The sequence below is a fragment of the Echiichthys vipera genome, assembly GCF_963691815.1.
Source record: "Echiichthys vipera genome assembly, chromosome: 18".
NCBI classification, from domain to species: domain Eukaryota; kingdom Metazoa; phylum Chordata; class Actinopteri; order Perciformes; family Trachinidae; genus Echiichthys; species Echiichthys vipera.
In genome coordinates this window covers 9,023,365-9,040,161 of record NC_139843.1, presented here as the reverse complement: position 1 = coordinate 9,040,161, position 16,797 = coordinate 9,023,365, and the positions used below count along the sequence as shown (strand labels likewise).

At 41.8% G+C, this 16,797-nt stretch overlaps 1 protein-coding gene across 1 annotated transcript; it reads right to left on the bottom strand.

The window, feature by feature from the left end:
* Positions 1-669: 669 nt before the first annotated feature.
* fam53b (family with sequence similarity 53 member B) lies at positions 670-15,686 on the bottom strand. Its single transcript, XM_083932766.1, has 5 exons — positions 15,508-15,686; positions 8,935-9,166; positions 7,663-7,717; positions 5,110-5,864; positions 670-1,764 (listed from the first exon to the last, which is right to left on the bottom strand). Exons 2-5 carry the CDS (start codon positions 9,022-9,024, stop codon positions 1,426-1,428), a joined length of 1,239 nt encoding a protein of 412 aa, XP_083788892.1. The 5' UTR covers positions 9,025-9,166; positions 15,508-15,686; the 3' UTR covers positions 670-1,425.
* Between the last annotated feature and the right edge of the window lie 1,111 nt (positions 15,687-16,797).

Genomic DNA, 16,797 nt, shown 5'->3' with positions numbered 1-16,797 from the left:
TCAGAACTGTCCCTGACAGTGAGGGTATTATGTTATCATATTTGTACATTGTTATTACAGATGCATTTACATGTATGCATGTGTTTGGTAGTGTAATCTACTAAAGTATACAAGGCATCACGCATTATAGATGTGAGGCTAAAACAACCTCAAAATAAGCAAAATAAAAAAAATGTAAATATGAATATCATTATAATCACCCGCTAGCTAATACAGGCATTTCCCCTGTGCATCCAATATAGAAGTGTGTTCTGACAGTACGTAAAGCCCTAATTTACACCACCCAAGCCCTTTTCGAACTAGACAAAAAAATGCCCACTAACATTTTGCTTCAGGAACAGAAACAATCAATAACTCAGTCACAGGTATTCTTAGGCTCCAGCTCTGACAGCAGTCATAAAAACATGACACCCAGGTGGACACTCCTATTTTTGCCCTTTTTAATGCTAGATGCTATGACGCTTTTGATTTAACCCACAAATTCTGTTTAATCTTCATGCAAGCGTGTAGTAGAGAAAAAAATTGGATCTACTCAAGCCTACTTGGGTCTTTCCTTTGCCCTTTCCCTTACGTGAAATCACACCACAACTGACATCCATTCATTGTCTGAATGGAGTTTAGAATGGAATTTTGTGAGTAAAGACACTGAAATAACGTAATTACAAATGACACATTTAAAACTGTGTTTATTTGTATAGAAATATGCTCATGTTTTACATAACTTTGTAGTTACAAATCGTAAAAAGAAAGAATATTAACGCTATTAGCATCACAAAGGTTCTCTCACACAAAGGGGAGCGTAGATCTCAGAGAGAAGCCCGATGTTACTGTGTGAAATGTTAAGCTCTTCAATATACTTTACAGGTTGTGTGTGCGTGCAGCTTGTTGCTCTGTAAGAGTGAAAGGGGCTTTATCAACAGTAGTCTTCATTTCTGTCCATCATGTACTCATGTACTATTGAAGAACGTCAAAGGAACGGACACTCTTTCTAGTGCAGAGAATATGTACAAACCTGCTGTGAATTCTCTCCAAATGTAGTACTATGAAAGTAATCAGGGTCACAGAGAAATGTTAAAGACCCCAGTCTCTGAACCAACATTAATATATCAATTTACATTCATCAATTCTATTATCTGCACCCGAATCTGCCCTCCCCAACTTTCTGGTTCTCCTGAGACACAGTTAAGATAACGCACAGAGTGGAAGTAGCTTCTGACAACACAAAGCCTTCAAAAATGGGTGTTCAGCCCACAAGTCTCCTGGTCAATCCCTCCGTGAGGGAAAAAAATCAAGTGCTGGAACGCTCACTGCATTAGCTTTCCACTTGCTTTGTCCTTAAGACTATCAGTACTGTTCACTGTACCACCTGGCAAGAAACTTTAAGTCCTCTAAATTAAGTCCTAAAAATTGAAGAGGAAGCCCAGCTCAGTTCCTCTCAATTTGCTCAATGTCAAGCTCGCCTCCAAGCTGATACACGTCCTTCCTCATGCTACACAGCCCCGCCCACAGAGGCTCATTGTCCTTTCCATTGGTTGACCCTGGCATCCAGTCCACCTCCTCGATGGTGGGGTCGGACGGCACGTTCCTGGTGTTCTCGCTCTCCTTAGTCTGGGGCTGAACGTCCACCGGGCTGCATCTGTTTGCTGATGAGTCGTCGGTCTCGCACTGAGAAGTGCTCCTGAGCGTGGGGAGGGCCTGGCTTGACTCGCAGCTGTCTTCGCCTGTGATTCCAGGGCAGCTAAGGCTGTGGAAATTCCGAAGTTTCTGTGGAAGTACAGAAAGATCCTTTGATCAATGAAACAAGCAAATAAATATGTCAAAGATTTGGTCTGTTAGGAGTCCATAGACTCCATGGTATATGTGCTGTGAAGATCAAAAACATTTCCTTCATCTTGGACTATGACCCATTAACTTAGAGCCTAGGCACAAACAAAACTAAAAAGGCATACAGCCATCCTATGCAAACAATCCCTCTACTGTACTCATACAGTATGTGGGTGAGTCAGTGCAGTCAGAGCTGGACACTGAGCAACTGCCACAATAAAAAAAAGTACGTTTTGAAGGGGATAAATTTAGCCTGCATTACATACTGGAGTAACTGGTATTTGGATGAGTGAGGCTATGCGATCTGGGGTCCAAAGGGAACCCAGACAGCGAGTATCTAGATATCCAGAGGGCATACATCACTCATGTTGGCCTTTTGACTCTGTCGGCCTTTCACTACAACTGCACAATGAACACATACATCTGGGAAACCAAGAGATGTCCTTAGGCAAATCCACATGTGCCAGCGCTGCTGCAGGCAAGTCCTGTGACAGCTGTGCGTGCTGGACTGGAAGGCTTTATGACAGAGGCTTATCCAATCTGTACAGCTAATGTGGAGAGGGTAGAACAGCTGCCTCATGCCTGACTACTACGGTGTTAGGCCGAAAGAACGCAGGAGAATAGGGCCTCTGTGAAACCTTCTGTCACTTGTGTGCTTATGTAATACCTAACAAGTATGGGACTGTTGAGGATGCAGGTCACAGCCAAGTGTATTAACTACGGCTGCAATTAATTGCTCCTCTGATCGTCTTCTACATTCTGATTTTGTCTAAGAAATAGTTAAAAAGCCAAAATGGATTCAGTTTGTATAATTAGAAGGGTACTTGGTGCTCCACTAAAGCCATGCTCTATCCAGCAATGTCAACAAAAGTAAGAAATAATATGTGTATCCACCCCAAAATTTAATGACTTCTTCTTTGGCCCATGCTACACCCTTCCACAAAGTTTCATAAAAGCATGGCCAGTAGTTTTTCCATACACCTACTGACAAACCGAACCAAAAATCATGACCTCCTTGGTAGAGGTAATGACTCGAGAAAGGCTGAAATGTGAAGTTATGGTCCACATATTGGACCCAACAGCAAAAGGTCTCTGCACCAGGCAGCAGTAGATCAAACTGGGCCATGCTGTTTTTCTTGGCTCTGGTCAAGCGGGTACATTTGTCAGCACTCGGTCAGTGTCACATTGCTGGCTGCGCTATTAGCACTTCGGTCTTAACCGTCCAGAGTTCTGACCCAGGCCATGGGACCAAACTGATAAGGCTATGATTAGTCTGGACTAAAGCAAAACAGTGCCGACATTATCGACATCAACAAAACCAAGTGTAGCTCTAACTTAGAACAGAGAAGCTGTTCTGCAGAGGAAGAGTTTCTAATGCACCACATTACAACCTTCTCTCTCTAAGTGAAATAGAGAAGAGAACAGACTCCTCATCCATACTGACCTTGACTCTCCGTCAATACAAGCTGATCAATAGCTCATGAGGCCCGGTTGTGGCAGCGATCCACCCACTGAGCTGAATTTACAGAAATCAATACCTCTTTACCCAACACGCATCTCCCCTGTGCAACGATCTATAACCTCTGCCACAGCTGTTCTACTTCCTGACATTCATGGAGCCGCAGTGAGCTACGCAGAGGGTAGCAGTTTCTCCCTGGGTAAACTACACCGTTGTGGCGTGTGGATGAGAGGACACTTTAGAGACACACTCAGCACTGTGACCAATCTTTGAATAGTAAGGTGACTTTGAATACTGATAGGGTGACGCATGTGAAGCCCATGAGTTCAGTGCCAAGTGAGTTTGCATCACGAGCGAACATCTTATCCATTTTGGTTTCCATTATGATTTCCAAAATCTCTTCCTGAACAGCTACACTTCCCTTTCAATGAATGTTTTCAATTAATCAAGATTATTATTTAGTCTATAAAATGGCCGAAAATTGTGAAAAATGCCCATCACCAGTTCCCAGTCAAAATCCTCACATTTAAGGAGCTGGAACTGGTGATGTGGCATTATTCATGATAACTTACTTTCAACAATTCTCAAACTTGTTGTCAGTTAATTTTTTTTTGTTGATTGACTTGTCAGCACTTTGTCTGGGTTAAGTTGCATAACTAGACCACAATATCTGGAAGTAGTTTTTTCCAGGGCTTCTTAACCAGAGTTACTTGAGAAGTTTGATGATGCAATAAAACACAGCAGTCCCTTTTAATAGAGGAACAGAGAGCACAATGCACAAACAGCAGGAAAGATCCAATGCTAACAATCTCAGCACCCTGACGTTCCTCTGTGAAAATATTGCTAGTTGCCTCGCCTTAGGCTCTGTTCTCCACGCTGACCTCTTCCCTGTTTGGAGTGTGTGTGGCGTCTGCTTGTCGTGTCACAGCAGCACTGTTGTTAAGACTCTAAGTGAACTCTGGGTGACTTTCTCAGAGGGGCCAAGTCCAGCTCTGTGTTCAAGATCCTACGTGTGAAACCTAACGTTGTGTGTCTGTGTGCTTGCGGGGCAAAGACACAAGCGCCTGTCAGGATGTGCAGATGAAACAGATTGTGTTGAAACATGGTTGATTTCAGAAATAGTTTAGCTCAAGCAAGCGGTTTCATAACATTATTTCTCTTCTAAATATAAAGTCATCTGACTGACCCCTTAATTGCTGCTTTGATCAAATTATTTTTATCCAGTAACACATTAAAAAGGGCATTTTATGCTTTGTGTGCCCTTTTTCTGCAAGTGCAGATACACAACCACATAATGGAATGTGACCCAGAACAGGCCTGCATGAATGGCCTTCATTTAATGACAATGCCTGCAGAAACACTTTGAGGTGTGCTGAGGGAGAACAGACACAATAGCGTGACCTTAGTTAGAAGTGTTTGTTTATCCAACACGGAAGAGCAAGTTGCCACAACAGCGTAGTATAACTAGCTAATGTTAGTGAGACTGATGGACCTAGCAGAGCTTCCAGCTGGCACGGCTATTTCCTGACGGTCTTGTCTCATGCTCTTGACACTGATCTCTTGAAGGGCTGTGCACATAAAATGCCACTGGAAATTTCCTCTGATAAATTTTCATGACATGCTCAGGTGCCACATTAAATATACTATTTAACAGTGTATATAAGGCATCAAGTGATGTTAAACAGAATACATAGTCCTTAGATTTAAAAACTAACTGGCAAAGATTGCAGTATTCAATCATAGTATATTGTCCTAATTAAATATGATACTAAGCAGTTTCTTTCTGCGTGTTCGGTTTTACAAAAGTACAACTTTTAAATACCAACCTGGGTCATCTTGGCCAGGTCCAAAGAAGGCCTCTGTTTCTGTGTGTCAGCTGGTCTTCTGCGCTTCACACCAATCTTCTTGTCGTTGAGGACGCACGGCTGTGAGCGACTACGGGCGAGGCCCCCCTGTCCGCCACGGCGCTCCAGCTCTGGCGTGGAGTCAGGGGAGCTGGGAGGCGAGGGTCCGCGAAGCTCAGGGAGGCAGATCTGTTCGTGAGAGAGGTAGAGGGGCTGAGCTGAGGGCTCTGAGGACAGGATCATGGAGGAGGAGGGCGTCAGACCAGTGAAGGCAGAGGGGCAGGGGAGATGCTGGGTGAAGCAGGGCTCCAGGGTGTTGGAGCGGGCGGGCAGACTAAAGCTGGAGCTGCGCTGCATGGCTGGGAAACCGAGCTGCACATTCCCAACACCGCCTCGCTGGACGCTGCCTCCGCTGTGGCACCTCCTCTTCTCCACCGCTGTCCACACACGAGAGCCCTGAGGACGCCAGGTAGAGCGGCCAAGCTCATCTGAGCAAGACAGGGACCTGCACTGCCGCTTGCTTGGGGGTGCAGTGGTGTGCGAGGATGCAGCCTCAGTTAGGCTGAGGTCATGCAACAAGCTGGTGATTGTGGTCGAAGTGGAGCCAACATCCCAATCCCAGTGGGCCGAACTTTTGTGCACCTCAGGCAGGACGTCCCACAGACTCTCCAGGCTGGTCCCAACTGGCCTCTGCTGTATGGCGCAGCTGTGACCCAGCTCATGCCACCGGCTTGTCTCTGCAACAAAATACCAGATTCATTTAACTTTTAAAAGCAAAGATTCTCCACTAATATAATGGTTAATGATTTATGGGCTACTTTGCACACCAAGACCCTGAATTTTGTCTTAAAATGTTATAAACGTTTACATATCAAAAGTGAAATTTCCATCATAAATCGTTCGGAATAGTCTTGATTCTCTGGATTATGACAAAAAGGTTAAATACATTTTTTTTTTTAAATGCATCAGATTTAGTGTGGAATTTCTACACGGTTTTTTTTTCATTTAATAAAAAATGCATAGAAATTCAGACCTGTTGTGCAAAGTCCATAGACAAACAAAACAGAGAATCACTTTATGCCGGACGTTCTTAGAAGCAACTGTCTTAAAAAGTTTTCGGTGTCAAGGTTCTATGATCGTAAGGTCAAGTTTGGCGACCTTAACATGAACATGACACCGACCTGTCTGGGTCAGCGCATTGGTCCCAACATTTGTACTTTGTATTGACACTGCTTGTGTAATTGGCACTAAAAATAAACCATTTCCTCTAGGCACTGCTTTGGTTTCACAGTGTGTAATCACAGCTAATTGGGAAAGGGGAGCTCAATGTCTAACTGACTCGATTGGAACCTCGTCTCTGCTGGAGCAAGGCGTGATAAAATGTCATCATAAACGTTCTAACTTAAGCTTATCGTTCAGTTTTTTTTGTTGAGATCGGCAGGAGTTATATATATCATATCAGCTCCCTATCTGACGTTACTGATTGGCTCAGCACCAGCACCATAACTACCATGCCAGGAAAGCACCTGTTATTCAGCAAAACAGAAACTCGGAATTGCTGAATGGGTCAGCCAACTGAACTGGTCAGTCAACTCTGAGTCAGACACTAAATGTCGAAGCCTCTGCCCACTCCTGGTATGCAAAAGTTCTATTCTTCTCCACTGGAGATAAAAATCCCCAAAATACCATCTACAGTACACGGGCAGGAGGAAGAACAAAGGCCAGTGTTAACAACACCTACTGGCACTGCTCTGTTCTCTGCCAGTGTTACGTACTCTATGCCAAGTTACTGCAAGGGCAGAATAGCATTTAATCTTACGGTACAAAGACTGTAAAGGCTGTTGTTCATAAGGTTGGATAGTCATAACCAAATGTTCCAACTTGGGGACAACATGTCCAAAGCATGCAGGAGTGCCACAAGATCCCAGCTAATGATAAGTCACTAACACATAGTCATTAACGCACGTTTATCTTGGCTCAAACACCTGTCAGACATGTTTCACATAATACCATGGGGCTGTCAACCAGATGCAGCAGAGACTGGCCTGCTGCTGTTCTGCCAATAACTTCTCAGAAATGTTACAATACGACAAGCCCCTCCAAACAACTGCTGTTACTTAACACCTGACATTTTCTGGCCTCTACAAGCTGCTGAGGACCACTATAAATACATATTTACTTTTCACATCCAGTTTGTACTGGCGAGTTAAGTCACATTGACTGACAACAGGGGCCCAGAAATTAAGAAATATGGTGCAGGGCTGGAGAAAACGACAACATAATGTGAGAATTGTTTCTATGAAGAATGATTTATAGCAATTCCTTTAATATATGTGGTGCTGTTTATGGCAATGTTAAATGTGCATCCATGTTATACAGTACTTTTGTTCAGTATCTAAAACAGACATTTTATTTACTATTGTTTTTATTATTTACTAGAAAATGTACTATCACAAAATGACTGTTTCTTAAGGGGCCATATCACCCTTACAGGTATGAATGTGTGCATCGATGAGAAAGATGGCCGACTCTTACCCATGAGTCCACAAGAGAAAAGTGCGCTCCCCTGGCTCATGGTCTGTGCCTGGAACTGCAAGAGAGATTCACTGTCAGTTTGCCAGAAACCAGAAATTCACATATATTTGTATAAAATGCACACAGGAGGTTCTAGCATTAAAAAGTAAATTAATAAACAAATAAAAGCAAAAACCTACTGGTAAGTCAAATTTTGTGTATGAATAATTGTCGTAGTACATTTATTGCTAAGAATTTTAGACTTTATTGTTCCCAAGGGGAAATGTATTTCCTCAGCACTGTACACATCAGACAACAGTACTGTACATACAACGACACACAGTAGACTACATACTGTGATGCACAACAGTACACACTCAGGTCTGTTCTGTGAAGCCTATTATTTAAGGCAGGGATTAGGCTTTTCCCAAAGCAGGCCCTTCTGTGCTTCAGTGCTCTGTACCTGTTACTGGAGGGCAGTAGGTTAAGGTGGTGATTTAGTGGGTGTGTGATGTCCTGTTCAATTGAGGTTGCAATGTGTGTGGCCTTATTGTTTAGCTCTTCGGCGTGGGGGAGTTTGTACTGATTAGTAATGGAATGGAAGTAATGCTAAAGAAGCAGGTGGTACAGTAGGATGGGCTGATTTATACTCTTGTACAACAATAGGAGGAGATGGGGGGAGTAACAGAGTTCTTCAAGCTTGCTAAGTGTGACCCATCAGCTGACAGCGAATTCCACCATAAATGCCTCTGATTGACACAAAGCCTCACAGTATGATGACTTAATTTCACGTGGCTGAGAAGGAAAACTCAGTCCATATTAGCGGGGGAATTTTCTCACTCTGTGCTGGCAGAAAGAAGGTTTATACTGCATGGATGCTGATTAGAAAGTGAGTCAGAGTTGCTCAGCCTAGTGGAACTAAAATACTCTATTGTCATTTTGAGTGAAGTAAATGGGACACGGGGGATTCAAAATCCAGATGACAAACGCCCTGGTGATAACAGTTGGCAGCTTTTATGATGCAATTATCAGTAATTGTAACAAAAACATCCCTTATTCCCAATCTCCAACATCACTTCCTGACATTCAGTAAGGCAACACTTGTGAATTTTCCAACAGATTTGACTCAGGGGAAGCTACAAGTCAAATTCAAGCTCTGATTAAAGTTGACAAAATAGGAAAATATAATACAGAGCCATAAAACTGCTGTGAGTGAGCAATGAGTGGCCGGAAACAATTTCCTGTTCTTGATTGGTACCTTGTCTTCTAGAGGAAAATAGAAAGTAACCTCACCTGGCCCAAATCCGTACTTTTGGATGTTACATCGTCGGTGCCCTTCTTTTCCAGTGTTTTCTTGAAAATGATCACCATGGCAACACACATCCTTGTCTCAATCCGTTCCAGTGAAGGCAAGAAAAGCTGGCGGCCATCTTGACAGGCTTGGTGTGAGCAGGCTGGTTTCTTATAAGCTTAAGACAGCAGCCCTCAACTCCTTCAGGAATGTGCTTCACTCCTCGGCCCAGTCCTGAGCAGACACACAAAGATGAGCACAGGATTAGAGTTCAGTACATTTCTGACATTCTGTCGACCATATAAGCGGAGAACAATCCAGCTGGATTGGGGAGAACAGATCCCGAGTGGACGGCAAACCCAATGCTCTTACAGCAATACCCAACTGAAAATGTATCTTTAGTCTTTAGTTGCAGTCTGGAGCCCTGGTGTTGCTGGAGATGCTTTCTTTTAAGTTCAATAAATGTTCCGATTTTTTTTAATTGAGACTTGTAACATTTGTTATCATCATCATCGTGTACATTTTATTATGTTAATTGAGGTAGCAAAAGTAGTATCGGCTCCAAATATCGGCTCAAGAAAATCAGTCTGTATCGGTCATTGGCTAAGGCTGATGAAAAAAAATCGGTATCGGCATCGGCCCTAAAAAATCCATATCGGTCAAACCCTATTTCAGACCAAGGCATTGAGAATTTGATGTTCACAGAGTTTTGGTGTACTCATAGATTACATTGAATCCTCAAGCTAATCTTACATACATTCAAAGCATAGAGCCCTAAATTGGAAATTGGAAATTTAAGGGAGGTTAGTGGTTTGAAACGCTCCTTGTAATTCTTAACTGAGCATACATTACCAGTGTCTTGATGTTGCCACATGTGGTACCGCAGTTACACTGCATTTTCACTTTTACGTTGTCTCTCCAGTGTGACCAAAACTGGAACTTTATACCTTGTTTTGTTCTTTCCTGCCAATGTGGAGGATTATCAGTCATCTGAGAGAGCGAGTTTTCTCAAAGTGTTCAACACTGGAGCGAATAGAGCAAAGTCAAAGTTGTGTAATTGAATCCTCAGGGGCTGGCTGAGAATAGCTGACCTTGCGGTTATCAAAACAACCCTCTTCGCATTAGTGCTGCACCACAGTTACAGTATGCAGCTGATTAGCCACAGATATTTATCTATATAATCATCACAGATGATTTTTACTACCACTAAATCGGTTCCACATTAGGTGACGTCAGGTAGAGGTTGGCAACAAAGTGCAGTGGACATAAGATGGACCTATGATGCCTCAAGGTCAAAAGGTGTCTGTTTGAATGACAGAACTAGAAGCAGAAAAAAGGATAAAGGAGAATGAGACGGTGTGTGTGTATGAAACAAAAGATGCAGAAGATGAGACACCGTGGGAAACAAAAGAAGCGACATCAGAGGTTGTGGGTGGTGGGGTAGTGTGTGTGTGTGTGTGTTTGTGTGTGTGTGCATCACAAGACCCTGGGGGAGCTGACATACTGGAGATGGTGTTTGCATTCAGCATCTGATTTCCATTACTAACAGTTATCACATCATGAAAACAACTTAAACACGAGGATGTTTTTAGCAGAGTTCTACAAGGAGATCAACACTGTTCAAGGACGTCTGGCAGCTTTAACTTGTGGCCTTGTGTGAACAGAAAAAAAGCCAGATCAAAGCTTGGAGTTGGAGTAGGTCAGGCCAGCTTATACCGTGCGTGACCATTAGCCACACAGATCTGTATTTCGCAGCAGAGATAACTAGGGCCATGCTGGGGCAGAGGAAACAGTTGTATATATATTACCATTAACGGCTCGGTGAAGGAGGCAGATGGAAATTACATAGAAAAAACCTCACCCAAAAGAAACTAAGTTGGCAAAGGCAAGGCAAGCTCTTTTATATGATGTTTACCCAAACAAAAATGCACTAAATCATGTTTTCCTTCCTTGGAAAAATGGAAAAAGTCTGACTGTAGCCCAACACTCTGGACTCTAAACTGTAAACAACATCCATCACTTCTAGTTACAGAGAATCACAGCAATTTATTATCTTTCTCATGCTCAGGCATTACGTTTTTTATCCCATAAATCTAAGCAGAGTTCTTTAAATGGGCGAGGTTTATAACATAATTATAAACATTCCTCAGCTCCATGACATAAGTTAAACACACAATTATAAAAAGCCTAACCTAGCCCCACAGCCTTTGAAACCTTTCAAACTAGTGACAGTTGTGAATAAATAAAAAAAAACATGTTGAGAAGCGCTGAAGGCCTGTCTGCTTTTTCTTGTACAGACCAAGCTTAATGCTTAATGGATACACCCAATGCACTCACCTTACATAGAGTGAGTGCTGTTCAAAGATGCAGAGTAAGCTATAAACTTCTGCCCAAGGCGTGCCACTATCCCTACGATGTCAAAAGCCGAATCGCCTCCATAACGAAGCCGCCATTATCTAGAATCAGTTGGAGTCTCTATGCTTCTGCAGGCCGATAGCGTTTTATCTGGGTTGGGGCAGCAACAACCATGACAACTGAGAAGTCTAATCTCTGAAAAGGGGAAGAACGTTGCAGGACGTTCCCCTCAGATGAGGCTTTCGATCACACGCAAACAGGTCTGCAGTGACAGCGGCCTTCCTAAAAGACAACAATAGTGCCGCCTTGGACGAGCTGATGGGACTCTACACTTCCTTTGTGGCCACCACAAGCCTTTCAACCACCCCTGCTTTGGTGTGTCAGATATAGCAAGCTATCGCGCAGCCTAAATGAGCGATAGATAGGACCGGAGAGGAAACCACAGAGACGATTGGGTCGAGTATAAGATGGATGCCTGCTTTAGAGTCATTTCAACTTTCAAAAAAGTATTTTTTTCTTTTTTCTATAGAAGATAGGAGGACACTGTTGTAAATGACACTATTCTAATACTCACAAATTGCGGTCAAGTTCACAAAGACACCAGACAGTTAAACTAAGCCATTACAATAGTCATCTAAACTATAGTCACCCATGAAAGCTCTGTCTCCCCAATTAGAGCAGCTTTTCCATACATTGCTCAGACTGTAATCCCACAGGTTAGGCCAACATTACATAAGGATTTGGCAGCTTTGTGTCTGACTGACAATTAGAGCTAATACTAATCCATTTTATAGCACTTGGACAGCTGGTCGAAAAACAAACACTATGAAATCATTGTTGCACCTTGTATTGGCTACTGAGAAACGCATTTTGAACTACTTTTAAGACTATTTATTGTTAGAATTATTACATATGCTTAAAATTTGTATTAATCTACCCATCTGTGTACAACTGATGCAAAGCTCAACATAAATGCTTAAATGTTAGGCCTACGTTGAATTTTCAGACATCCTCCTCTGACATTCCTGCGTGCATGACAGTCGGATCTGTGTCCTGCTCTTAACAATCCCAGGATTGTGGCCGTCTGAGTAATCCAAGCATCTGCTGAGCACCTGAGAGGGACCGACTTGAAACCTTACTGAGGGATTTGCGCTGCTCTTCGTCATCAAACCACTTGTGAAAGGAACGCTGGGTAAAAGTTAAGATGTCCCCTTTTTTATATCATTTTGATGATATACATCTTCCTTTTTCTATTTTTACCAACCCTACTGGGCTGAGTGGACACTATCGTTCTATCACGATATCTGCTCATGTATGTGAAATCACTGGGTATGTTTTCTTGTTTATGTTTTTAGCATTGAACTGTATGGTAATGTAAAGTTTGATTATACAACCAAAACTGCAATCTTCAAATGCTATTCCCACGGGTATTTCAGATGACATTTTCTGAGAAGTTTGAGTTAATGTGCTTTCATTGTCAATTTAGACAATGTAGTTGTCTTTTACAAAATCTCAACATGATTTTCACGACTTTCCATTGAAAGACAATATATTATCATACTGAATTATCGCCAAGCCATTCATGTTCCTTAAAAGTTTCTTTCCCTGAGCCATGGACACTGGTGGCCTACTTCTTTGAGTTGCATAGCTTGTACAGGATCCATATTTGGACTCACATTTGAGCAGTTCCTCATGTCATAATGGCGGGTGTGTTTAAAGAGCATGTAAAAAAAAAAAGCAGACAGACATACAGGGCTCATGAAGACCAGATAATTGAATGACAAATTGGCAAACTAGTTCTGTTTTTTCTGCAGCACGGTGAATCATTTTAACAAAAAAATCAAGGTTTTTCAAACCCCAAGCTTTCTTTGTTGGTGTTGTCATTAATTAGGTGCCACAAAGGGCAGGTGCCACCAAGTTTTGCCACGGCTGACTGACTGAAAAGAAATTTATGAAACTCATTGTAAGATGGAGGCTAGCCCACAGCTGTCCGCATGTTCACAGACATTAGGCTATGTCAAACAGGAGGCACACTCTCTACATTTAAAGCAGTGAGTGAATAGTCAGAAATAAGCATGGCTGGGAGGCTTCAATAGTAGTTATCAGGCTCAGTTGAGGGCCTGGGGTGCAGCCAAGGTCTCACAAACATGCAGCTGCCCACTTACCATAAACACAAAGGCTCAGCATGGCTATGCATCGAAGCCAAGGAGGCCTACGTTTTTAAAGCAGGCCTGCTGTTTAATCATCTCATACATAATCACTTGCACTGTATACATTTGTCCAGAACAAGAACTTTGTTGAAGTCTGTAATCAAGGCTTTCGACAAACCTGTCCAAGTCGGAGAGAAATGTTGTCCACTTGAATGCTAAATCTAACAAAGTATCTTAATTACAAGAGTTAGGGAGCCACAACACTCTTCTACACCCACAGCAGAATAACACTGCATGTTAGTAGACCCAAATAAGAATAATTTACATCCAGTGGATATTTTCAATGAAAATTAAGAGTGGAGGAGAAAGAACATTCTCAAGTTTTACATGCAGGAATGTATCCATCCCCCACACTGCATTACCACTGGCCATATATACATGAAACATGAGAAAGACGGGGAACAACTTTTTTTCCCCAGATAAGTGTTTGAACAATGTCATAACAGTGACAGTACGACACACAGGATGTTAGAGAGCCTTACAGTTGTGTCTAAATATTTTCAGTGATATGGACAAGGAAAGAGGATTCATCTGCAAGCTCTGATAGTCAGCCTCTTTTGTACTTTAGCTAAAACTGTTCAACAGTTTGTCAGATGAACTTGCCAGCCCCCCAGGTGGATGCCTCTCAGTTTCAGAAAAGAAGGCCCTGAAAACTGAGCTTGTCCAAGTAACCAGCACAAACAACCCCTCTTCCAAAATCCCTCATGAAAGGGAAATGAGTTTGGCAAAGAAATTGGTGTGACGGGAGCTCACAGAATGTTACACATACAAGGCTACAGAGCACACAGGATTTTGAACTCGACAGAATACAAGTCACGAGAAACTGATGATAAAATATGAAATATGCATGCTCAAAAGGTGAAATGACACATCTGTACCTGGCCCCTGTTTTCTCTCTTTAACTTGTAATGTGTGTATGTTTAAGCCATTTATGAATATCGTAATCATGGGCACGGGACAATGAGAAGTTCAGGTTTAACAAGCTCTAGTGTTTATGATCGCACTGAGCACTTAAATTGCAGAACCCATGGGATTGTATGTCAGCCAACTCTGTCTTCATACCTGAGGGAAGGTTGGCTAGATAAAGATAAGACAACAACATTCCACTGTAACGGCACAAACTCTACACAGGAAGAAGGGTCTAAGAGACATGGCCACCAAATAGTGTAGCATCAGATATAAAGATATGCACCAAGTGGATTATCAAAAATATACTTAAAAAGAAAAAGGTCTTAGACATTTGCCACCAGACAACGCTGACCTATCTTGCTGTATACAGTATATGAATGAGACTCAGTTTGAGATCAGAATGTTTGCACTTCAAAGCCAAATCAAATTAAATGCTGTTGATAAAATAAACACAGTATCTCTTTGCAAAAATCATGAAGCACTTAAGTCACTTTATCAACTAATCTGATTGAGTTTACACTTAAAGTGCCAGATGTCCCAACAAGCCAAGCATACTTTCCGGGCGACATCGAGAAGATGAATGGATGATACTGACATATAAACTGGTAGTTAACATTGTAAGGCTGCATATGTAGCAACATGTCTGAACTCCCCATATACTTATTGACACTAGTTGAATTAATATATTCTTCCCTATAACATTGCACCACATTGTGTATTCACCAGTCTATTGAATTGTAATGCAGACATTATTAAAAACAAAAAAAAAAGAAGAAAGAGCACATAAAAGTCAGTTCAAGCTGATTTTATGTAAGTAATACCCCCAAACAAGACAAAACGGACATGGCTATGGTAGTACATCATGGATGTATTAAGGAGACGTTGCTAAGCTAACTAAATGGAGCTTTGTTAGAGTTTCTTTCAAAGAAGACTACTTTGTTACTGCTCACTTCTAAGCAACATGTATGTCACTATTCACGCGTATAACACACATTTTCAAAACACAACGGAGCACCATACTTTATGAACTAACGTTAGCTTCATTTTCAAAAGTTAGCTAGCACATAAACTTTTGTTATTTGAGCAAAAAGTACCACTCACAAGCATCACGGTGAGCGCCTCGTATCTCCAACAACAACCGGGCAGCGGGTTAGTTTCGCTGGATCATGTTGTGTTGTTTTTTGGGGGGGTTGTTTAAGCAGAAAACCAGAACCAGACAGGCAGGAAGCAAGACGGGTACAGTTGGTTTCACGTCCTGCTCCAGGCTGCTCCTGCAAACTACAACATTGCCCCAGTGCACTACTGTCCAAGATTGCACGCTAATGAGCCTGTGACAACATACACGAGCGATACCACTTTTGACAGGGGTGAAGGGTGTCCGAAAAGTTATTTGTACCACCAAATCTTGCAGATGAACGTTAATAATTTGCTTCATTTGACTTTTTTTTACAAATTGCTTCCAATTCTGATGAAGCTTGATACTTTAGATAGTAGAATATGTATCTATTTTGAGACTTTGTGTAACACTACCTTCCCCCGCTCCTGGGACCAGTGGTCTGATCCGCCCTGTAGTAATGAAAAGTAATCACAGTTTTGAACTGTGCATAGACAAGGTACTTTCACAATATACAGTGGTGTAACATGATGACCTGCCCACTGCATGTGACTGAAAGAGCCAGATAGAAGAAGAAAGAGAGATGTGGGATATTTATATGCTGAAACATATACATTTATATATATAAACAGTACATACACACACACATTGTTAGTTCCCCCTCCCAAAATTAGTTCCACTATAAAAAGAGTTAGCCCTAAATAAATATATATTATATATTTATTACATACAGATGTTCTCCTCTGGCATTGTCATGCATTATGCTTACTGTCTGGGTTTATATCTATATATACATACATAGCCTATTGTGCAGCAAGTGTGCATATTATATTATTACAGTTATTGCATTGTTACTTCACATTTATTTACACTGTAGTATTTATATATGTTTCTATTGTTGCACTTCATTTGTGTTACTGCACTACATGTTGGTACATTGCCTCGGTTCCTGGTTTTGTATATTGTTTGCACCTTATGTTCTTTTGGTCATTCTTTTATTTTGAACCCGAGACTAAGCTAACACAATTACAGTATAACCCTCTATGTACTGTACTGATCTGAATGTGTAGGTGATAATTAATTCTCTCATCTAATCATATGGTCACCTTTAAATAATATTAATACCACTTAGACCAGCGGTTCGATCTATTCACCAAAGTCATTGTAATCTTCTGATCTATTTATTTTTTGATTACTTTTAGGAGGCCTGAATAGGAAAAACTTCAACTCAGCCTGTTCACATAATAATAGCTGTGTATTTATCTCTTTTGTTCAGG

Bases quoted from the DNA above. Each gene is read 5' to 3' on its own strand.
- fam53b (XM_083932766.1), bottom strand. From the start codon at position 9,024: ATGTGTGTTGCCATGGTGATCATTTTCAAGAAAACACTGGAAAAGAAG. The intron at 7,718-8,934 runs GTGAGGTTACTT...TCTCTCTTGCAG, and splicing joins AAAGTACGGATTTGGGCCAG to TTCCAGGCACAGACCATGAG. The intron at 1,765-5,109 runs GTTGGTATTTAA...GTACTTCCACAG, and splicing joins ACCTGGCCAAGATGACCCAG to AAACTTCGGAATTTCCACAG.